The sequence below is a fragment of the Oncorhynchus kisutch genome, linkage group LG13 (assembly GCF_002021735.2).
Source record: "Oncorhynchus kisutch isolate 150728-3 linkage group LG13, Okis_V2, whole genome shotgun sequence".
In the NCBI taxonomy this organism is placed as follows: Eukaryota; Metazoa; Chordata; class Actinopteri; order Salmoniformes; family Salmonidae; genus Oncorhynchus; species Oncorhynchus kisutch.
This window is the reverse complement of record NC_034186.2, coordinates 56,025,793-56,050,050: the sequence shown is the minus strand read 5'-3', so window position 1 is coordinate 56,050,050 and position 24,258 is coordinate 56,025,793. Positions and strand designations below refer to the sequence as shown.

Here is a 24,258-nt window from a genome sequence, read left to right as displayed (position 1 = left end):
CATGGCTTCTGGTTGGGATATGTACAACAGTACCATATCCCAACCATATCACTTATTGATGAAGCCATTGACTGAGGTGGTATACTCCTCAATGCCATTGGATGAATCCCGAAACATATTCCAGTCTGTGCTAGTGAAAGAGTCCTGTAGCGTAGCATCCACGCCATATGACCACTTCCGGATTGAGCGAGTCACTGGTACTTCCTGCTTTAGTTTTGCTTGTAAGTAGGAATCAGGAGGATGGAATTATGGTCGGATTTGCCAAATGAGGGTTGGGGAGAGGTTTGTATGCATCTCTGTGTGTGGATTAAAGGTGGTCTAGAGTTTTTTTCTCTTCTGGTTGCACATGTGACATGCTGGTAAAAATGAGGTAAAACTGGTTTAAGTTTGTCTGCATTAAAGTCCCCGGCCACTAGGAGTGCTGCTTCTGGGTGAGCATTTTCTTGTTTGCTTATGGCCTTATTGAGTTGGTTGAGTGCGCTCTTAGTGCCAGCATCAGTCTGTGGTGGTACATAGATGGCTACAAATAATATAGATGAGAACTCTCTTGGTAGATAGTGTGGGCTACAGCTTATCAGCCAAGCAATACCTTGAGACTTCTTTAATAATAGACACCAGCACCAGCTGTTATTGACAAAAAGACACACACCCCCACCCCTCGTCTTACCAGACTTAGCTTCTCTGTTCTGCCGGTGCATGGAAAATCCCTCCAGCTCTATATTGTCTGTGTCTTCGTTCAGCCATGACTCAGTGAAACATAAGATATTACAGTTCTTAATGTCGTTGGTCGGCTAATTGTAATCGTAGGTCATCCGTTTTATTTTCCAATGATTGCATGTTAGCAAGTAGAATTGATGGCCATGGGAGTTTACTCGCTCTCCTATGGATTCTCAAAAGGCAGCCTGATCTGCGTTCTCTTTTCCTTCGTCTTTTCTTCACACAAATGACGTGGATCTGGGCCTGTTCCCAGGAGAGCAATATATCTTTCTCGTCGGACTCGTTAAAGGAAAAAGCTTCTTCCAGTCAATGGTGAGTAATCCCAGTTCTGATGTCCAGAAGTTATTTTTGGTCATAAGTGATGGTAGCAGCAACATTATGTACAAAATAAGTTAAAAATAATCCAGATCTATGGCCTGTTTGGTTTTTAATATGACCCCATAAAAATAACAGCAGTGAAATAAGCCTGCTGGACAGTGGCTGAGTTCAGGACTCTGGTCCTGTCTCCGCTGGCCCTTACCATTGCAGGGCCTTTTTTACAACAGGCCGACCCTGTCAGAAAAGTCCCCGAAAGGAGTTCCCGCGTGTGGTTCTAGATCTGTTTGTGCTGTCTGTCTAATTCCTATGGTCATTGGCGTGACAATGGCCATAGAAGTTGACAAACAGCCCAAACAGATATGGGACCAGGTTAGGAGTTTAACATTTTAGTCCCCCGACCAAGACCACAGTATATTTCCAGTACAATTACATTACATTTCTATGATGAGGCCCAGCCTCTAAGACATATAGTGCGAGACATAACATTCTTCCTGTCTTTTCTTCCCATCTCCCCCCGCTGTTCCTCGAGAGCCAGCAACAGTAAGTGCACCCCTGGACCTGATTCCCACCCTCACTCTCCAACCACAAAGTCCTATAAAAACGTAAATCATCTACAATGAACTGTTATGTCTGCTGCTTAATTTCTCTGCTTGAGGTTGTGGTGTATGTTAGTGGATTACCTGTTTTATTATGGAGCCTCAGAGTGAGGTAGAGTGAGGTAGAGTGAGGTAGAGTGAGGTAGAGTGAGGTAGATTGGGTGGTGGGTGTTGGGTGTTGTAAGTCTCCAAAATATGTCTGCAATCCTGAGGTAAAGACAGTTCATCTCAAGCTTCAGCTCAAGCAGCTGTGAGCTTTAGGCCTAGGATTCTCTTATTGTCTTCTACATTTCATTTTTGGACAAGCAACCAATTGGATATTGCATTTGGACAAGCAACTACCACTTCTTAGACGTGGTCAAAAATACGTGGTCTTAGACATGGTCTATAGATAGCTACTCTAGCCTACGGTGACCCATTATGGCTAACTCTCTTGGCAGATGCGACAACACCCTTCAGAAATGAACATTTCTTTTTTGTGCCAATGGCACATATATTACATGACAGTCACCTGGCTGAACTCATAACAGGTCATACCAGGTTGTATTCCGAACCGCATCCAAATCTGATTCTAAATTGAATCTAAAACTCTAAATCTAAATCAAAGGTCAAAATGTGTCCTGACATTACTGGACTCTGGTGGAAAATTGGCACTCGTGTTATTTTTGCTGTGACGGTTCCCAACCCGACACCACACACACACACACACACACACACACGACAGGCTGGGTGCAGAACAGGGTCAGCTGCAAAGCAACACCCCTGGAGCAGTTTGGGGGATAATACCTTGCTCAAGGGCACAATGGCTGTACAATAGGTGGTACCTGAAATAAATGCCAGCCTCCGAATGCCAACTCACTCCATATTTTTCCCATCAGCACGGGTAATCCCCCCCCCCCCCCCCCATCAGGAAATGTATCATACTCATATCTCTAGAGTCATAGGGCTTCAATTAAACTCTGTGCTTCTTTTCCAAAATTGAGACAGAGAGTTGTTCTGTGTTGGGGTACAATATGGATCTCAACATTTCTCAACATCTCTGGGAAGAAGATAACTTTTTTCCCTGTGTGAATAGAGCAGCTTCGATTCTCTAATTTGTTGTGCAGGACTGACAGGCTTCCACCGAGGTGTGTAAAATAAGAATTTATAATTAGGGGAGTGAGGTGTTGAGAGGTCCTGACAGTATCAGAGACACACTCTTTCAATTGTCTTGCCTTTGAACCGTGAAGACGGAGGAGTCTCACATGTCTTAGGAAACATGTGAAGAATCCTTGCTTATCAACCCTCCCTCATCCTTTTAAGAAATGTGACACAATAGTTTTTTCCCTAATGTTTCGCAACCCATGATGCAGGTTGTAAAATATAAAATAGGGGTTCTAATATGGTTCACATCAAAAGCAAGGTGCTTCTATACCTGCATTGCTTGCTGTTTGGGGTTTTAGGCTGGGTTTCTGTACAGCACTTTGAGATATCAGCTGATGTACGAAGGGCTATATAAATACATTTGATTTTGATTTGATTTGAAATTTGACATCACATGCGTGTGTTCTTTATCCCATCAAATACAGTATACCTAATCTAACGGTAACATGCACACTCTTGGTAAGGACCCTGCTTCAATGTCAAGACCATATCCACCCATTTACTTTTCCAAATGACCCTATCTTGTTTTCCATCTATGTACATTGATGATCTCGAGGCAGCACTCAAAACACTTTTTTTTAAAGTTGCTTTTAAGAATAATCCAAGCAGTGCTCAAAACTATTTCCTTGTTCCCTTTTTAAATTATAATTTGAAAACCATAGATTTATTTTATCACATCCCATCTTTTTCTTGACCAAGTCCTCAGTGAACTGGCACCGTTGGCACCCAGTTGGCACTCATGCCTAGTTATGTAAAATGTGTTTGGACTGAGTGCAGAACCATGTGAAATGGCGATCTGCTAGAGCTAGCCTTGGCACTTGTCTCTGTGTAGTCTAAATAAAATGTGACGGTCAAAACACACCAGTTCAGACCAGAACAATACCATGGTGCAGGGTGATGCATGTGTCAACATCATGTTCTACAGGCTCAGCACAGCTTGCTGATGAAACACTTGGATTAACCTCTCCTCTATTCCTGGGAGTGTATATATATTCTTTTATATAAGTGCCTGATCTAGGATCAGGTAACGTCATGTCCTTATAATGTTATTCATTATGATCTAAAAAGCCAGAGACATGTTTTGCATACTGGCCCAATTTCTACCCCAAGGACATACAGCTGTTGACATTTATATTGAGAACGCTCCCTCTTGTTGACTCATATAGACAAGATGAGACAAATGAAAAAAAGAGGGGAACAGAAGACAAATCGTATGAAACAGGAAGTGAGATCATTACCCATATTGGGGCAAAGTGCGCCAGATAGATCATGCCTGAGTTAAGAGAAAGAACAGCTGTGCAGTTTTGGGAAAATAGGAGAAAGTACTGATTCTGGTCGCACACACACACACATACATACACACATATAGGTTTCAGTTTAACACGTGTAAAAGCTATCAATAAACTTACAACAGGAAAAAACATAATGAAAGAATGACCAAAGGAATTGAAAGCAATACCAATCCCAGAGGGCCTATTATGCACTTGTTGACAACATTGGATGAACTCTACGCAATGGCAATTCAAGCCCATAGCACAAAACTATACAGTAGTAGGCTTACTGTCCATATTGTTGTGCAGGTTTGTTTGTCAGTGTTGTGTGTAAGCTAGGCCTACTTGTTGTCTGTTATCCCCACCTACCTGTTATGTGTGTCTAGCAAAATAATTATATCAGCTGTAGCCTAGATTGCAATCAAATCACAATTTCCATTAAGATATTTTTGGGAGAACTTGCATCTGTGTAAAGTGTGAATATACTTTGTTAGGGCTAATTGAGTGACTGTCAGTGACTGACATAACAATAGAAAAACTACTGAGGCACAACCCAATTTAGAAATTGCACCTTGTGTATTCTACTATTCTTACTCTCAACAGTAAATTGAGACCCCGACTTTTGGAGGGGAATTCATCGCGGGCCTACAAAAGGGGGGCTGCCAGTTTCCCCATCCCTGGCCTACATGACCAAAGCACAGCACAGTCCGAAGGTTCGAAGTCAGAGGGAGGAGATTTTTCTCCAATATCGGGGCGGGGTCTTGTGACTCACCATCAACTTCCTCATAGACAGTAGAGCCGGTGAACTGTGTCACACTTCAACATTGTACAGTTAGAGGTCTGAGTAGACTGCAGTGAAAAAGGAACGGGAAAAATTGTACAGTATAATAATCTGCCACTGGAGTAGCGACCGGCAGAAATTCACATCGTTTGAATGTCTGGTGACACAGCGCGAGAGGTGGGCTTCGATTGTCAAGTCGCAAAGGTGCATTCAACAGCAGATATAACGTCTGGTAAGCGCGATCACCCATTCTACCTTGAATAGTGAATTGCAAACTTTTCGCCATCATATCTCCACTGTTCTTAGGTAGACCTACGTAAACTCTAGAGTAGGCCTACACACACGTTTCTTATTCTTTGCACATGGATATACTGATGAAAACCATTCTTTCTTTTTAATCATTCTATTGTGCTATTTTTGAGTCGTCCCATTCATTGCGCATTTTAGCCAGATGTCAGTAATGTAGGCATACTATGCATTTATTGAAGGAAATACGTTTAATTTGAACTTTTCAGTTTTGAACTTTTCATTTGCAATGTGAGGCAGAAAAGAAGTTAAGCAGTGCTCCCGGATTCTGAATGAATGAATGAATGAAGGATAGATACAACAATGCATATAATGCATGTCAGGACAGGAAGAAAGGAATATCCGACAATTTAGAAATAGCCTACTTTGTAGCAGTTTTGTCCATATTATACTAATGAGACTAAGTAACCTGAGAACAACTGGAAATTGAGACTAGACTATACTTATAAACTAAACTTTCTACTGGACAATGGAACAACGGGAGTTATAAAGTAATTCCATAACAGCATGTACGCTTTTGTTGTCTCACGTCAAGCATAAGAGCCTCGGAATGGGATCTTGTGCCTAATGATATGTCAATTTCCATATGACGTTTCTACTTTCCACATTTCTAAAGCAACAAATGGTCAATAGCTCCCACCTAAACCACTCCAATTATGTCCTTATAAGTATAGTAGGGAAGGTGACCTAGCAGGCTATATCACTTCATTCGTGGATTTCTGCAAGTCTCAGTTGGTTGGAGAGATATTTAATGTCTGCATATTGTTTTGTCTACTAACTCAGTATTTAACCATGTCTTCTATACAAGGGTATAGAAGTGCTGAGATAATTGGAGGTTCTCTAGACTTTGTAGTGTCCCTGAACATGCTCCAGTTGCACTGAGGGAATATGAACATTCTTGCCACTTAGCACCTTCAGTAATTACACACCGTGATAACTGGGACTGAAGACAGACGGAGCCATGAATGGAGAAGAGAGGGAACGATTGCAGGGAAAAAGGGACTATTCTTGTCACAGGGAGTGCTGGCATGTCCAGTGCCCACAGATGGGGCTGCATCCCAAATGGAGCCCTATTCCCCACAGTGGAGGCTGCTGAGGGGAGGACGGCTCATAATAATGGGTGGAAAGGAGCAAATGGAATGGCATCAAACACATGGAAACCATGTTTGATCCCATTCAACTGATTCTGTTCCAGCCATTACCACAAACCTGCCCACCCCAATTAACGTGCCACCAACCTCTTCTGATTCCCTACAGAAACTGCAACACATAGGGCCCCATATGGCTCTGGTCCAATGTAGTGCACTATGTAGGGAATAGGGTGCCATTTGAGACGGAGCCATGGAATACTTACCACCCTCTGTTTTTCCCTGGCTTTCGTGCTACATGTCGTACCCCGAGGCTGTCATCAGGACTGGCATGCCTGGGGCATCCTGGCACTGATGGCGGTAGCTAGCTATCTCCTCATTGACTCGGTGGTCAGTCCCCAAGGCTGAGCAGTTCTTGGTTAGAACACTTCTGGAATCAGTATGGACTAAGCAGGAAAATCTGGGAATTTTGCAACCCGAGTCATGTTTCTGACTGATCTGTTGCCGTTTCACACGTGTTACATTGGGCGAGAAAGGGAAGATAGATCATACCCTTAAAATAGCTGTGTTACCAGGCCTCCTGTTTCACCTGGGACAACTTTAGAGATCCCTGTTGTCCCAAACTTAAAAGACTACAATAGCCACAAGGCTGTTGACAACCAAAGCATCCATTACTGCAGTTGTTTAGCAGTTAACCCATTTCCTGTAGTTTGTTTCATGTAATCATTTTATTTTCAATTTCTACTTCAAGTGGCGCACACTTTGTTAATAACCTGTATTAAATAATATGAAATAATGTCATTTAAAAATAAGTTGACTCACCCACATAAGTATACCTGGATGCACATTGAAATATGTTTTTCTTTGTTTGGCTAATGGCTAGGCTAATGTGGATTCTACCTAAAGCGCAGACATGGCAGTGGCAATAGCCTGCAATTCACGTCACCCATGTAGATGGCAAACATTTGTTTAACTCTCAGTGCCCGGCCTCTTTCCCTCCAAACATTGTTCATTTAGCAGCATTGCTGCGTGAGCTAGGCGATGGGAGACCAACTACAGCGCTGCTCAATTCACTGCCCTTTCGCCGACGCAGGCGGTGACTCTTCTTCCGTCGGTGGCATCATTTAGGTTGGCCCCTAGGTATACTTTTTTTGGGCTATGAACCAAGTGCAAACCGGCAGAGTTCCCACATTTGTTGTTGCGTCACCTTGCCTTAGCTGAGGAACGCACCTCTGACAAACTACAGTGTTCTTTGAAGGAGCCTCTCTTCTGGGTGTGTTGGTACAATATAACAGATGCTCAAGCTAATTTATAAATCGGCACCATTCCAATTACTTTTGTGTATATAGTGTATGTGGACACCCCTTCAAATTAGTGGCTATTTCTGCCATACCCGTTGCTGACCGGAGTATAAAATCGAGCACACAGCCATGTAATCTTTTTGGACAATCATTGGCAGTAGAATGGCCTTACTGAAGAGCTGATTGACTTTCAACGTGGTGCTGTCATAGGATGCCACCTTTCCAACGAGTCAGTTCGTCAAATTTCTGCCCTGCTAGAGCTGCCCCGGTCAACATTAGGTGCTGTTATTGTGACGTGGAAATGTCTAGGAGCAACAATGGCTCAGCTGCGAAGTGGTAGGCCACACAAGCTCACAGAATGGGACCGCTGAGTGCTGAAGCGCGTTTGCAGCACTCCCTACCAAGTTCCAAACTGCCTCTGGACGCAACGTCAGCACAAGAACTGTTAGTTGGGAGCATCATGAAAGGGGTTTCCATCGCCAAGCAGCCCCACACAAGCCTAAGATCACCATGTGCAATGCCAAGCGTCTGCTAGAGTGGTGTAAAGCTTGCCGCCATTGGACTTTAGCTATGGAAACGTGTCCTCTGGAGTGATGAATCACGCTTCACCATCTGCCAGAAGAACACTACCTGCCCGACTGTATAGTGCCAAATGTAAAGTTTGGTAAAGGAGGAATAATGGTCTGGGGCTGTTTTTCATGGTTCGAGCTTGGTGTTCATAGTTCCAATGAAGGGAAATCTTAACGCTACAGCATACAATGACATGCTAGACAATTCTGTGCTTCCAACTGTGTGGCAACAGTTTGGGGAAGGCCCTTTCCTGGTTCAGCATGACCATGCCTCCATTCACAAAGCGAGGTCAATACAGAAATGGTTTGTTGAGATCGGTGTTGAAGAACTTGACTGGCCTGCAAATACAAATACTGGCCTGCACAGAGCCCTTACCTAAACCCCATCAAACACCTTTGGGTGAATTGGAACACCGACTGCGAGCCAGTCCTAATCGCCCAACATCAGTGCCCAACCTCACTAACGCTCTTGTGGCTGAATGGAAGAAAGTCCCCGCAGCAATGTTCCAACATCTAGTGGAAAGCCTTCCATAAGAGTGGAGGCTATAATAGCATCAAAGGGGGCATCAGCTCCATATTAATGCCCATGATTTTGGAAAGAGATGTTCTACAAGCATGTGTCCATATGCACTATAATACCAAAAGTATGTCTTCTAAAAGATCTCATACATTATTTTAAATAAGAAAATAAGCTATTGATTTCATAAACAAGGATGGAAATAAGTGTCTTACCACTGTAAATCTTATGCAAAAACCTTCATTTATTAGATCAAATACAACGCTTGTTTCATAAACATGGATAGAAATAATAGTAATCCTTGTCTTTGCTCTATGCTAAATTACATTTGATTTATAAAATTAGATTAGATGAGAATTGGATTACTTTCGACATTGATGCTCTTCATTTTTCTGTAGCATCACATTGTCACTTATGAAAGTCCAAGGTCATACCCCCAAGACATGCTAACCTCTCACATTACCAATAACAGGGGAGGTTAGCGTGTCTACGGGGTATGATCTTTGACCCTCTCTAGGGTCCTATAAAATCAGTGTTGCGGAGAATGCGGACGGAATCACAGAATCCAGACATTTTAAAACGGAATTCAACAATATGAAAACATTTATTGACCATAGGAAATCAACTAAATGCATTAATATGCCAAAGATTATCACAAGACATGAACAAAATGCATCAGTTAATCATATTTTCCTGTAAGCTGTCTGAAGAGGCAACGGCACAGGAATTCCCCTGTCTGAATTTGCGCATTTGTCTACCACTTTGTGTAGCCGTTAGCGATGATGCTAATGTAAGACAACCTCTTCTGGTAGATGGAAAGGTTCCCAAAAACCTTCTCAATTAAATGTTAACTACAAAGTAGCCTATGCCTACCTGGCAGAATGTTAACATGATTGTTTGTATCAATCCAGTGGCCATTTGTTTTGTAAAATCTGCAATCACATGATCATTACAGAAACATTGCTAACCAAATGGTCTCAGGATGGTGCACAGTTCAATTTAAAGGGTAACTACACCCAAAAAATGAAATTGTCTTAGATTTTTCCAGACCCCAAGTTGTCTCCTGATATGGTTTAAGCATTGTTGTGGACTTAGAACATCCAATTTTGTTTTCTATTGCAAAGGTGTGATTTTGAGAGCAAAAAGCAGAGAAAAACTGAAACCTGGAAAATAAACATTTTTTGGGGGGGGGGGGACTAACTTAATCAGGCATAAGATTTGACAGATTTTTTTTTATAGGGCCCTACCTATGTAACTTAAATGATACACTACATTATTTACCATTTCATTTCTCTTGGGCACAATATAATCTGAAAAAGAAACTGTTTGTAGCCACAAACTTGATGCAGTCATGGCGTGCTAGGAATATGGAACCAAATACTAAACTTTTGACTACTTTATTTATCGCCCCCAGAAACCTCCTTTTACTCTATGTTCCAGACGTTCTAGACGACCAATTCTCATAGCTTTTAGCCGTACCCTTATTCTACTCCTCCTATGTTCCTCTGGCGATGTAGAGGTGAATCCAGGCCCTGCAGTGCCTAGCTCCACTCCTATTCCCCAGGCGCTCTCTTTTGACGACTTCTGTAACCGTAATAGCCTTGGTTTCATGCATGTTAACATTAGAAGCCTCCTCCCTAAGTTTGTTCTATTCACTGCTTTAGCACACTCTGCCAACCCGGATGTTCTAGCTGTGTCTGAATCCTGGCTTAGGAAGACCACCAAAAATGCAGAAATTTTAATTCCAAACTACAACATTTTCAGACAAGATAGAACTGCCAAAGGGGGCGGTGTTGCAATCTACTGCAAAGATAGCCTGCAGAGTTCTGTCCTACTATCCAGGTCTGTACCCAAACAATTTGAACTTCTACTTTTAAAAATCCACCTCTCTAAAAACAAGTCTCTCACCGTTGCCGCCTGCTATAGACCACCCTCTGCCCCCAGCTGTGCTCTGGACACCATATGTGAACTGATTGCCCCCCATCTATCTTCAGAGTTCATGCTGCTAGGCGACCTAAACTGGAACATGCTTATCACCCCAGCCATTCTACAATCTAAACTTGATGCCCTCAATCTCACACAAATTATCAATGAACCTACCAGGTACCTCTCCAAAGCCTTAAACACGGGCACCCTCATAGATATCATCCTAACCAACTTCCCCTCTAAATACACCTCTGCTGTCTTCAACCAAGATCTCAGCGATCACTGCCTCATTGCCTGCATCCGTAATGGGTCAGCGGTCAAACGACCTCCACTCATCACTGTAAAACGCTCCCTGAAACACTTCTGCGAGCAGGCCTTTCTAATCGACCTGGCCGGGGTATCCTGGAAGGATATTGATCTCATCCCGTCAGTAGAGGATGCCTGGATATAAAAATTAAAAAAAAGCCTTCCTAACCATCTTAAATAAACATGCCCCATTCAAGAAATTTAGAACCAGGAACAGATATAGCCCTTGGTTCTCCCCAGACCTGACTGCCCTTAACCAACACAAAAACATCCTATGGCGTTCTGCATTAGCATCGAACAGCCCCCGTGATATGCAGCTGTTCAGGGAAGCTAGAAACCATTATACACAGGCAGTTAGAAAAGCCAAGGCTAGCTTTTTCAAGCAGAAATTTGCTTCCTTCAACACTAACTCAAAAAAGTTCTGGGACACTGTAAAGTCCATGGAGAATAAGAACACCTCCTCCCAGCTGCCCACTGCACTGAAGATAGGAAACACTGTCACCACTGATATATCCACCATAATTGAGAATTTCAATAAGCATTTTCCTACGGCTGGCCATGCTTTCCACCTGGCTACTCCTACCCCGGACAACAGCACTGCAGCCCCAACAGCAACTCGCCCAAGCCTTCCCCATTTCTCCTTCTCCCAAATCCATTCAGCTGATGTTCTGAAAGAGCTGCAAAATCTGGACCCCTACAAATCAGCCGGGCTAGACAATCTGGACCCTTTCTTTCTAAAATTATCTGCCGCAATTGTTGCCACCCCTATTACTAGCCTGTTCAACCTCTCTTTCGTGTCGTCTGAGATTCCCAAAGATTGGAAAGCAGCTGCGGTCATCCCCCTCTTCAAAGGGGGGGGACACTCTTGACCCAAACTGCTACAGACCTATATCTATCCTACCATGCCTTTCTAAGGTCTTCGAAAGCCAAGTCAACAAACAGATTACCGACCATTTTGAATCTCACCATACCTTCTCTGCTATGCAATCTGGTTTCAGAGCTGGTCATGGGTGCACCTCAGCCACGCTCAAGGTCCTAAACGATATCTTAACCGCCATCGATAAGAAACATTACTGTGCAGCCGTATTCATTGATCTGGCCAAGGCTTTCGACTCTGTCAATCACCACATCCTCATCGGCAGACTCGACAGCCTTGGTTTCTCAAATGATTGCCTCTCCTGGTTCACCAACTACTTCTCTGATAGAGTTCAGTGTGTCAAATCGGAGGGTCTGCTGTCCGGACCTCTGGCAGTCTCTATGGGGGTGCCACAGGGTTCAATTCTTGGACCGACTCTCTTCTCTGTATACATCAATGAGGTCGCTCTTGCTGCTGGTGAGTCCCTGATCCACCTCTACGCAGACGACACCATTCTGTATACTTCCGGCCCTTCTTTGGACACTGTGTTAACAACCCTCCAGGCAAGCTTCAATGCCATACAACTCTCCTTCCGTGGCCTCCAATTGCTCTTAAGTACAAGTAAAACTAAATGCATGCTCTTCAACCGATCGCTACCTGCACCTACCCGCCTGTCCAACATCACTACTCTGGACGGCTCTGACTTAGAATACGTGGACAACAACAAATACTTAGGTGTCTGGTTAGACTGTAAACTCTCCTTCCAGACCCATATCAAACATCTCCAATCCAAAGTTAAATCTAGAATTGGCTTCCTATTTCGCAACAAAGCATCCTTCACACATGCTGCCAAACATACCCTTGTAAAACTGACCATCCTACCAATCCTCGACTTTGGCGATGTCATTTACAAAATAGCCTCCAATACCCTACTCAACAAATTGGATGCAGTCTATCACAGTGCAATCCGTTTTATCACCAAAGCCCCATATGCTACCCACCATTGCGACCTGTACGCTCTCGTTGGTTGGCCCTCGCTTCATACTCGTCGCCAAACCCACTGGCTCCATGTCATCTACAAGACCCTGCTAGGTAAAGTCCCCCCTTAGCTCAGCTCGCTGGTCACCATACCATCTCCCACCTGTAGCACACGCTCCAGCAGGTATATCTCTCTAGTCACCCCCAAAACCAATTATTTCTTTGGCCGCCTCTCCTTCCAGTTCTCTGCTGCCAATGACTGGAACGAACTACAAAAATCTCTGAAACTGGAAACACTTATCTCCCTCACTAGCTTTAAGCACCAACTGTCAGAGCAGCTCACAGGTTACTGCACCTGTACATAGCCCACCTATAATTTAGCCCAAACAACTACCTCTTTCCCAACTGTATTTAATTTTCTTAATTTTTTTTATTTTGCTCCTTTGCACCCCATTATTTTTATTTCTACTTTGCACATTCTTCTATTGCAAAACTACCATTCCAGTGTTTTACTTGCTATATTGTATTTACTTTGCCACCATGGCCTTTTTTGCCTTTACCTCCCTTCTCACCTCATTTGCTCACATTGTATATAGACTTGTTTATACTGTATTATTGACTGTATGTTTGTTTTTACTCCATGTGTAACTCTGTGTCGTTTTATCTGTCGAACTGCTTTGCTTTATCTTGGCCAGGTCGCAATTGTAAATGAGAACTTGTTCTCAACTTGCCTACCTGGTTAAATAAAGGTAAAATAAATTTATAGGAATCTTTAGTAGTGATGGGAAGTTCGGCTCTTTTTACTGACTCAATCTTTTCGACTCCTTCAGTCAAAAGAACAAATCTTTCAACTCATTTTGTTCATTAGAGTCAGTAATGCCCAGAACACGCAGGACCCCTTACCAGTGAACAATGAACTGAAAACTCTAAAGAGTCATGGTTCTGCAAGCCTCTCGTTCACATGTCAGTCATCATAAGGGGCTTATTGGAGCTGTCATTTTGTCACTGAGACTTGGACATTGTTTTAAAGCACAATTTCATTTGTTTGCGAGGCATTTGAAGTTGTGGCCGCAACCAAACTAGATTGTGAACAACTCTTGGCAGAATGCATTGCTTGACTGCCGTGAGTGTGATTGGCACTATATCATTCGAATTGCAGCACCCCCAACTATTCATTCTCGAGTTCGAGTTTGTTGAGCAAAGGCTGTGTGTACTGTATGTTTTGGTTCTTCAAATCTGTCCATAACATTCAATAATAAATTAATTGCATTAATTCTTACGCCATGCGATCAGTTATCAGTTCTATACATGTATATCATTTTTTGTGTGTATTTTACCCACCTTTTCTCCCCTATTTTGTGATTATCCAATTCCGATCTTGTCTCATCACTGCAACTCCCCAACCGGCTCGGGAGAGGCAAGGGTCGACTCATGTGTCCTCCAAAACATGACCCGCCAAACCGCACTCCTTAACATGCGCCTTCTTAACCACGAAGCCAGCTTCACCAATGTGTCAGAGGAGACACCATTAAACTGACCATAGAAGTCAGTCTACAGGCGCCCGGCCCGCCACAAGGAGTCGCTAGAGCGCGATGAGCCAAGTCGAAGCACAGCTTCCGAGCCACTGAGTTGAAGGAGTGCGTATTAAGTCATTCAAATAATGAACTGTTTGCGAACTTCACATCACTAATCAATGTCAGTGTCAATCATTTGATAAAAAAAATACTTGCTAAACAAAATCTTTCTGAGCTATTTTTTTTTATTAGTGTAAACAGTTTCCCCTTTTGTTGTTGCATACAATATTATTTGAAGAATTTATTTTATATAGTCATTATTAAACATCTTTGTCAAGGGTGTCAATCATTTCTGACCCTACATGGACAGTGGTAGTACATGGCTTTGTGCGGAACTATCGTCAACGTTTTAAACAAATAGCTCTTCCTCTCAATTGTACACCACAACTCAACTTCCTCCTATGAAGAACTGTGTATCTGTAGTGTCCTGCTGTGCCAACCAGGCCAATCTGATGGTTTGACAGTTACTTTTTTTCACAAGAGGGCAATAAAATCCAAAAGTAAACCTCCTTTATGTAGCGTCTGGCATGCCTGCCTTGTCCCAGCTTATGGAGTATATCATGTATTTGTTTGCCTCTTTTCTCTCTCTGGTGTTTTAAGCGATCTCATTCTGTCTCTGTGTTTTGCTGAAGGTTAGCAGTTCTCTGTTTTGGAGTGGTGCCATGTTTAAACTTCAGTGGGACCATAATGACTTGTAATCAAATGTATCAGTCGCATACACCTTTTTTTTGCAGATGTTATTGCGTGTGTGGTGAATTGCTGGTGGGTGGGTTTGGGGGCTGACAGTTTCTAGCCCGTAGTACAACGATGACGGACAATCCACAGTCAATTGCTTGCAGGTTGTTAGACTGGAATGTTGAATTGTAGTTTTGACACTGCACCCCTTTCGTTCCCTCTTTCTCCAACTCTGTTGTCGAGGAAGCTACTGGAACCTGTTTTCTTTTTGCGGTCTGCTTGCTGTCTATTTGCTGACTCTCAAACACTCTTAAGGGGAATCAGTATTGCAGTATGTGACATTGGTTAAGGTGGCCAGTTATTTTAAGACTGACGTAAAAGCTACCCAGGCAATCTGAACACTAGTTCAGAACAGAACATTATAAAGGTATTGAGCACACAAGTGAACCTGTCAAGTATTACCACCAAAGCAGGCTTTTCTCTCTGTATCCTATATCCTCAAACCCCAACAGCCATTTCCCCCTTCTTCCTGCCTTCCTCTGGTAGTCAGACTAGCCACTAACCAGGCACCCTTCAATTGAGTATGGGGGTGTGTGGCACGCAGCTTGAGTGTGTCTGGCCTGTCTGTGAATGGGGGGGAGTGACCTCAGGTTTCCTGCGTGAGTGGGGGTGGGTGTCCAGGTGCTGCAGTGTTATTGTGAGGGGGCACAGCTTCCTCCAGCGGCTATTTTGTTGAAAAATGGCCGAAATCCAATTCTGAGAGTTTGACCCCCTGCGGGAGGCATCGTAGTTCTTTAAATTTATTTTTGTATTTATTTCACCTTTATTTAACCAGGTAGGCCAGTTGAGAACAAGTTCTCATTTACAACTGCGACCTGCCCAAGATGACGCAAAGCAGTGCGACAAAAACAACACAGTTACACATGAAATAAACAAAAGTACAATCAATAACACAATAGAAAAATGTGCATACAGTGTGTGCAAATGAAGTAAGGAGGTAAGGCAATAAATATGCCATAGTGGTGAAGTAATTACAATTTAGCAATTAACACTTGAGTGATAGATGTGAAGATGAGAATATGCAGTAGAAATACTGGTGTGCAAAAGAGCAGAAAACAAGAACAAATATGGGATGAGGTAAGTAGGTAGTTGGTTGGATGGGCTATTTACAGATGGGCTGTATACAGCTGCAGCGATCGGTAAGCTGCTCTGACAGCCGATACTTGAAGTTAGTGAGGGAGACATATGTCTCCAACTTCAGTGATTTAAAAAAAAAAAAATTAAAATTTTTTTTTTTTAAATTTGTTCCAGTCATTGGCAGCAGAGAACTGGAAAGAAAGGCGGCCAAAGAGGTGTTGGCTTTGGGGATGACCAGTGAAATATACCTGCTGGAGCGCGTGCTATTGGTGGGTGTTGCTATGGTGACCAGTGAGCTAAGGCGGAGCTTTACCTAGCAAAGACTTTATAGATGACCTGGAGCATGTAGGACCAGCCAACGAGAGCATACAGGTCGCAGTGGTGGGTGGTATATGGGATTTGGTGACATGCGTATGGCACTGTGATAGACTGCATCCAATTTGTAGTAGAGTAGAGTGTCTGAGGATTTTGAAAATGACATCGCCAAAGTCGAGGATCGGTATGATAGTCGTAAAACTGAGGGTATGTTTGACTGTATGAGTGAAGGAGGCTTTGTTGTGAAATAGGAAGCCGATTCTAGATTTAATTTTGGATTGGAGATGCTTAATACGAGTCTGGAAGGAGAGTTTACAGTCTAGCCAGACACCTAGAATATGTGGACCACTATAAATACCTAAGTCAGAACCGTCCAGAGTAGTGATGCTAGTCGGGTGGGCGGGTGCGGGCAGCGATCGGTTGAAGAGCATGCATTTAGTTTTACTAGCAGTTGGCGGCCACGGAAGGAGTGTTGTATGGCATTGAAGCTCGTTTGGAGGTTTGTTAACAGTGTCCAAAGAAGGGTCAGATGTAGGTGCTCTCTGGTCTCCTCTCTCTCTCTCTCGCTTTCTCTTCTCTCTCCTCTCTTATGTATAAAGGTTATTTAGGCCATATGTTGTTCACTTCTCCCCTCACCACTTTCACTCTTTCTATCATAAATGTTTCTTTGGTCCCTCCTATGACATCAAATAATCCCTACTGTCTACCCGATCTTGCCAATGCATGCTGTGTAAGAGTTTGGCTATTCCAATAACATTTTGTGAGAAAGCCCTGTCCACTCTCCTAGCTGCGTTCGATACAGCATGATGTCAGCGACAGCCCCATAGCTCTTGTGATGAAGCAGATGTTTTAAGTGCGTGATTCCTGTCGAGTCACCCCCCCCCCCCCCCCCCCCCAGTCATGTATCCGGCTTTGTGAGTCAGCCATGACTGGTTCCCTGGCTGCGCCCAGACCTACAGCAGGAGGATGTTGTCTACTGCAAGACTATGAGAAGTACAGCTATTGAGTAGTTGAAAGGCATGTAATCATATTTAGGCCCCTCTGCAAGAAACAATCATGTGACAGTACGATTTTTATTTATTTTTATATATTTTTTTATCCTGTATTTTAAGCCTCATCCAAAAATAAGAATTGGACAAATGAAAGTAATTGGCTGAGGATGATGCTGGACCATCTGACATAAAGAGGACAGTTTTGATAAATAAAATTAATAAAAGTTCAAATCCAGGCACATCACATGATTGCGCAAAACACATGGCCCTAGTCATGACGCAAGACGGACTGTCTCGTTAACATCAACACCTCCCTCGTGATTAGTGTTATCCTGTTAGAAAAGGTTCACCGTTTTAATGGCACATCTATAGTGAGTTAACCTGCCGTCTAAGTTGAACTGTTGTGAAACAATAGTGAGGACAGTGTTCAGTCTGGTTTAGGCAGGCTGATGGTTGATTCCAGCATTTGGCATGCATTTCTATCCCCCTCGCCTAGACTTGCAACACTGTTAGAGAATGTGCCCTAGAACCCTGGCAGCCACACCACCGTGCCTTGTCAGTTGTAAACATCACTCTTATTCCCCATTTTCCCATAAATGGAGGCCATGTATAAATATATTTTTTTTTCAAGCAAACATGCCTCCAGAACCAACACGCAAGTCCCATCAAGCCGTGTAAAAAGTGCACAAGGCACACATTGCGAGTTTGAAGACAAATTGCAGCGGTTTTGAGATGACGAGTAATGTGATGTGTATTATGAATTTCATACATACGTTGGGATGTGGCTAATGATTAAATCATAGGATAGGCCTATATGGTTAACAGAGGCACGGGGGGGGGAGGAATGTAGGCCAATAATTTATACAGCGTGGTAGGGTGTGTAATTTCGCCTTGCAACAAACCTGGGAAAGATGGTGTGAGGAGGCCTCTTTGCTGCTCTTCACTCAGCAACCCTATGTCCTCCATTGAATTGGGAGTGTATATGTTTATACAGATATATTCACCCTACAGTAACTTAAACATCCCTTCCGTAGCTGTCCCCTGTAATTACTTTGGCAACTCCCAAAGCATTTATCTTCGAGGACTGTGACCTACCAGAAAACTACTGTCCGACGACAATAAAAGGAATAACAATGAGGAAGAAGGATGAAGTTTTATCGAGGAATCCGTTTGTCAATCAACCACACAAACCCAAACCTTTTTTCTGTTTGATTTCTTCTGATGATGATAATAATACATGGGTTTTATATAGCCTCTTTCAAGACCAAGACGCTTCTACTCTGTGAACTTAAGGGCGGGCCCAAAAAAACACATCTGTGGGACAGACTGTCCTGAAGGATCACCCTCTCGTGATAAGCATGTAGTATCTCTTGTCATCTTTCAGTAATCCTATTCTCGCCTAGATTTACACCTCCCGTAATGTATGTGATAGAAGTCATTGTTCATCTGGAGTGTCATGGATTTAGTCTTTTCCTTTTTTTTGGCTTGCTCTCACACACCAAGCATATGGCCTAATTGGCCTTCACTTTGAGGCATTGTGGCTTGCTATGATCCCCACCAAAGAGTGATGCTCAACAGCCCTGGAACAAGGCCCGGCGCTAATGCTAACGATACAACCAGAGAGCATTAGAGGGCCTGACATCTTTCCACGACAGCATTCTCACAAGGCTTTCGCACAACAGTGATGTCCTGGCGTAGCAATTTGCCTGCAATCCTTGTTTGTTCCAACATGCCATCAGCACCATCGACACCACCGCAGTGGCTTTGTCTTTACATGGTTCAGCTACCCACCTCGCCCCAGCACTCACTCACTCACGCACACGCTGAGCTAAATGCCGAGGCCGGTGTATTAGGCTTGATTGCTTCCCAACACTTAATGAGCCTCCCACCACATCTGCAAGAAATGAAACCAAATGACTGACATCATCACAGATGTGGCGTAATCGGAGGAGAGTCTGTGTGTGTGTGTGTGTGTGTGTGTGTGTGTGCGCATTTCCTTGATTTGTGTGTGTTTGGATGTATGTGGACCCATTTTTGTGCAGATATTGAACCCTGTACCATAACAAGTTGTTACTCACAGCTTTTCTGGAGGAGCTGTGTTGAAGTGTGTACGTGCGTAAACTCCTCAACCCAAGTTATGGATTGGCTCACCCTGGACGCCCCGTCTTGCATGAATGCGTTAAAAGCTGTTACTTGTACAGATTAGATATGCATTTTTCTCCTCTGTTTAATTCATATGGCTGTTTATTTGGAGCACAGCTGCGAGTGAGTGTGTTCCCCTCTTTAAGTAACACAAGCAAATCCCTGTTCCACATGATGAAACTGGTGGGCCATCAAGAATGTAACTCCTTATCGGGTATCTTCAGTAGCCGTCTCTCTCTCTCCATCTCCGTGGTTGAATAGACAGTGGAGTTCTCTACTCCGAGGAGGCAGGCTGAGACAGGCCAGACCGACCTGCCACATTCCGATAAAGGTGTGAGTGCATGTCACTCCGTGGACCTTAAATTAAATCGAAGTGTATATGACAAGTTGCCTAAGTCCAACATAAACCTAGGGGAGTGTTTACTTGGCAGCAGCATGGGTACAGGTTGGCACTAATGTGCAAGAGTCAAAGGCAGAGTAAAGGGGGGGGGGGGGGGGGGCTGTTCCCATCACAATGCCTTGTACTTGCAGGAGCCATAAATGGGAGAACATGTCCTTGGCTTGGCTATAAAAGAACACAAGCTCTTGGTTGATGAAGAGGAGAAGACTGAGTTGATTTACGACAGGACGGGCAATGGAGAGCCACTGCCAGGGAGCTTGAATGAAGGGATGCAGAGAGGAGATGGCGAGAGGAGTGGCCCAAGAGGAACACCATTAATGCTCGTAGGCCACTGACAGGTGTGCCTGTCGCAGCATGGCTTCATCTGAGATTACTGCAAGTCCCTACTGTTTGGTTGGAGTGCAGTGCAGTGCATACTAATGTTATTGACTCTCGCTTGTAAGGGTTTGTGTTAGGCAACTAGGCCGGAGAAATTCCACTCCCTTTTTTCTGTGGATTTAAAGGTAGACTCAGTAATATGACATAGATGCAGAAAATAAACACATTTCCGCAACAGTCTTTCATCTCTATCTGCAGTGCCGCTCATGGCAACGTTATTTAGCGGCGACTACCTTTTTAATTCAACAGAGAGCGGAAGAGAACGTAATTTTATTTGACACACTTGATTAAACTGTTTACCTTTTACTTTTAAGGTCTTTTGTCATGCGGTCGGATCTATGAGATCATTGGACTAATGTTCTCCAAAGAGCGTAATCTGTTTGTTCGATAGGGCATGCAGAACCAAAGGGCGGATTAAGCCCAGGATGTTTGTGGTAATTGAATATATATATACACTATAAAAAAAAAAATCTAGTTTCAACTAATAATAATTAGTATTTTTAACAGCCTTTTTTTAGTTTTCTGTTAATGTTACCTGAATTGAACTGTTTTTAGTAGGCCCAAACTTGGCACCAATTTGAGAAGTCTGTCAATTCTGTCAACATAAAATGTGTTTGCTCAATTTGTCTCATGTTTGTTCAACTATTATTTTGGCATGTTAACAAAAAAAAGGCTGTGGAACAAATAATAATTATACTTAACAAAAATATGAATGCAACATGCAACAATTTCAAAGATTTTCCTGTGATTCAGTCTATTGAAATAAATTCCTAAGGCTGTAATCTATGGATTTCACATGACTGGACAGGGATGAAGCCATGGGAGCCAGGTTGACCCACTGGGGAGCAAGGCCCAGCCAATCAGAATTGAGTATTTCCCCACAAGGGCTTTACTACAGACATAAATATTCCACTACCCCCGCAGGTGAAGGTCCTGGGCTGGCGTGGTTACACATGGTCTGCGGTTGTGAAGCCGGTTGGACATACTGCAAAATTCTCTAAAACAACATTGGAGGCGGCTTATGGTAGAGAAGTGAACATTCAATTCTCTGGCAACAGCTCTGGATGACATTCCTGCAGTCAGCATGCCAATTGCACACTCCCTCAACTTGAGATATCTGTGCCATGTTGTGTGACACAACTGTGCATTTTAGTGGCCTTTTATTGTCCTCTGCGCAAGGTGCACCTGTGTAATGGTCATGCTGTTTAATCAGCTTCTTGATATGCCACACCTGTCAGGTGGATGGATTATCTTGACAAAGGATAAAATGCTCCCTTACAGGGATGTAAATAAATTGAGAGAAATAAGCTTTTTGTGTGTATGGAGCATTTGTGGGACATTTTATTTCAACTCATAAAACATGGGACTAACACTTTACATGTAGTTTATATTTTTGTTCTGTGTAGTTGAAGCAACTACAATTATTTATTTTTTCTTCAGTGTAACTCATTCCAGAGCAGAGACCAGAACATCTAACACGTTTACCAGCACAGATGGGACCCAGACCTTAAATGCCATAGAGGTTCTGTTGATGTTGTGTCTGCTGTTGTGCACATTTCTTTGAGGTTCCCATGCCTGTTAGACTCCGTAATGTAATGTCCAGACTTTCTGGTTCTCTGATCAAGACATTTATAAGTGTCTTGCTACTGTCAATCAAGACTATTTTTTTGTGTCTTCATTCGAGAGGGAGAGATGTCTTCACTTAAAGGGTACTGTGACAATCATAGAAACAGAATCTATTAGAGTCTAATGTTCATGATGACATCACTCCCATGCCCCTGACCGTCAAACACCAAGCTGACCCTTACTGCAGATGGAACCCTATCCCTACACATGACCACTGACTTTGACCGTGACCCTGATCTGAAAGGTTTAGAGGACCTTTGGTCAGAGTGAAATCTATAGTTTCCCTGCTGCATTCCTGTTTAGGGCATTTACACCCAGAGAGGCAGTATTCTTGAATCTGTTTCAATACTATGCTTAGGTTGTGAAAAATACTAATGTTATAATTGTGCATTGGTGTGGGCTGGAATATAATCGCTGCTTTGCACTGTTCAGCTCTCCTCAAAAGGTGTAGAGCCGGGGTGCTGGGTAACCATCCATGCACGTTGCCATCTCCATTCAGACTTACTTAATGGGGGTTGCCAGATTACCTCTCTATTCTCTACTGAGACTATCCAGCTGTACATTCTCCACACATCCACCGATTCCTCTCGAGCAAAGTCTGGCAAACATTATTAGTTGTTTGTTCTTCTTTTTTCCATACGTTAGCAATTCAGTTTTATTTTAAGGGGAGTAGGAGACCTAGGCATCCAGCATCAAACAGAACCACATCCAATGCAAGTGTAGAATAAATGAAATCAATGAGTAGAATGGGGGAGCGCCAGACTGCTTGGAAAGTAGTACAGCATAGGGCCAATGACACCAACACCATGACTTCGCCCCGAAAATATTTCACCCCCCCTCGGCTGCACTCATCCCCTCGCCGGCTGAAAAAAAGAATTAAGAAAACAGTGGCACCCCATTGGTCAAAAACTGGTTGAATCAATGTTGTTTCCACATTTCAACCCCCCAAAAATCTAAGTGTTTGCAAAAAGTCATCGGCGTTGAGGGCATTTTTAATCACTTTTTTTCAACCATTTTTAAAAAAGAATAATAATCCAAATCCAATGACATTTTGTTGAATTCACAAAAGTTGACAACTCAACCAAATGTAAATCAAAGCTAGACGTTCAACTGACGTCTGTGCCCAGTGGGACTATGATGTTAGAGGGCTTTCGGTCTTAAGTCGGCATATAGATAAGGCTCATTGGTCAGACCACGTCATACTTGTTCTCTGTTGGACACCGAGATCATTTATGTATGGTGTATATGTGTGCTCCTACACATTCCTGTGTTTCGTGTTTCGTGTGTGTGTGTGTGTGTGCCAGCTTTTTATCCTTTACAGTGTAGCCAGATTGAATGGTGTTTACTGTAGAGTGCCGTGGGATGCCTTTTGTCACCATCTGTGGTTGACTGACGCTGTGCAAGCTAGCAGCCCACTAATCAGGGGTTGTGCAGTACATTTAGTTAATTTACACCTTGTGTGACAAACATGTACTTTTAGTTGATCGATGGAGACGTTCTCAGAGCAGTGACTAAACCTGGCGCCTTTGACTAGGGAGTGTCAGTCTGTCTGCCAGGTTTCTGTCTTTTCCTGTCTCACTGCTAAAGTAATTTTCCTGTTCCTACTAGTGTTGCATGGCATACCGAAACTTCAGTACTTTTTCAATACTAGAACATGAAAAACTGTTTGGTACTTCTGTGAAATGTGTCTCACGTCGTCTACTGATTGAGAGAGGATCACGTCTGTCTTACAGCGCAGCCGATGTCCCCTTTATAGTGCGAACGCACCATGCCTGATCCACTTACTCATTGCTAGCTCTAGCCTGTACTGAGGAACCACTGCACTCACTGGGAGTCTGGGCTGCATCATCACTTATGCTGCACAGAGGTTAACACACTTAAATAATGCAACACGGTATTTAGAAATGTTAAACTGTTCATTTACTGTTCGCAAAACAATGTCCATTACAGACTAGAACACTTTATAATGCAAGATTCCGGTAGCTTCCAGCTTTGTAGGCCAAGTTTTTCTTACTAGCTTACAGCTGAAGCTAACATCAATACACTACCCTAGTACCTTGAAAAAAAAATGAACATATTGTTGAAATCCAAAGCTGATTTGAATAAAGTTTTTGGTGACATTCACTTCGTCTCCCTTGCTTCACATCTCTCCCAGTCAAGATCATCTTTGCTCGAGCCTTGAACTGACTGTGGTGTGTGTGTGAATAAGTGCTAACTTTTATAAAAAGATATTGCTGCTTCTATGCAAATGTTGTTGACCAGTATAGGCCTAGGTTACATCCTGATTTACCCAGTTTCAGTAGATTTACCATACAAATAAATCAATACCATTGTTACGTAGTTGGA

The 24,258-nt window shown here is 43.1% G+C and overlaps 1 protein-coding gene across 1 annotated transcript in view; it reads left to right on the top strand.

Annotated features, from left to right (window-relative positions):
* Positions 1-4,722: 4,722 nt before the first annotated feature.
* LOC109902146 (four and a half LIM domains protein 3) overlaps positions 4,723-24,258 on the top strand; it is a 54,568-nt gene continuing 35,032 nt past the window's right edge. The window contains exon 1 of the mRNA XM_020498256.2: positions 4,723-5,058. Within this exon, the coding sequence (XP_020353845.1) occupies positions 4,980-5,058 (79 nt within the window). The 5' untranslated portion in view covers positions 4,723-4,979. The remainder of the gene's footprint in view (positions 5,059-24,258) is intronic.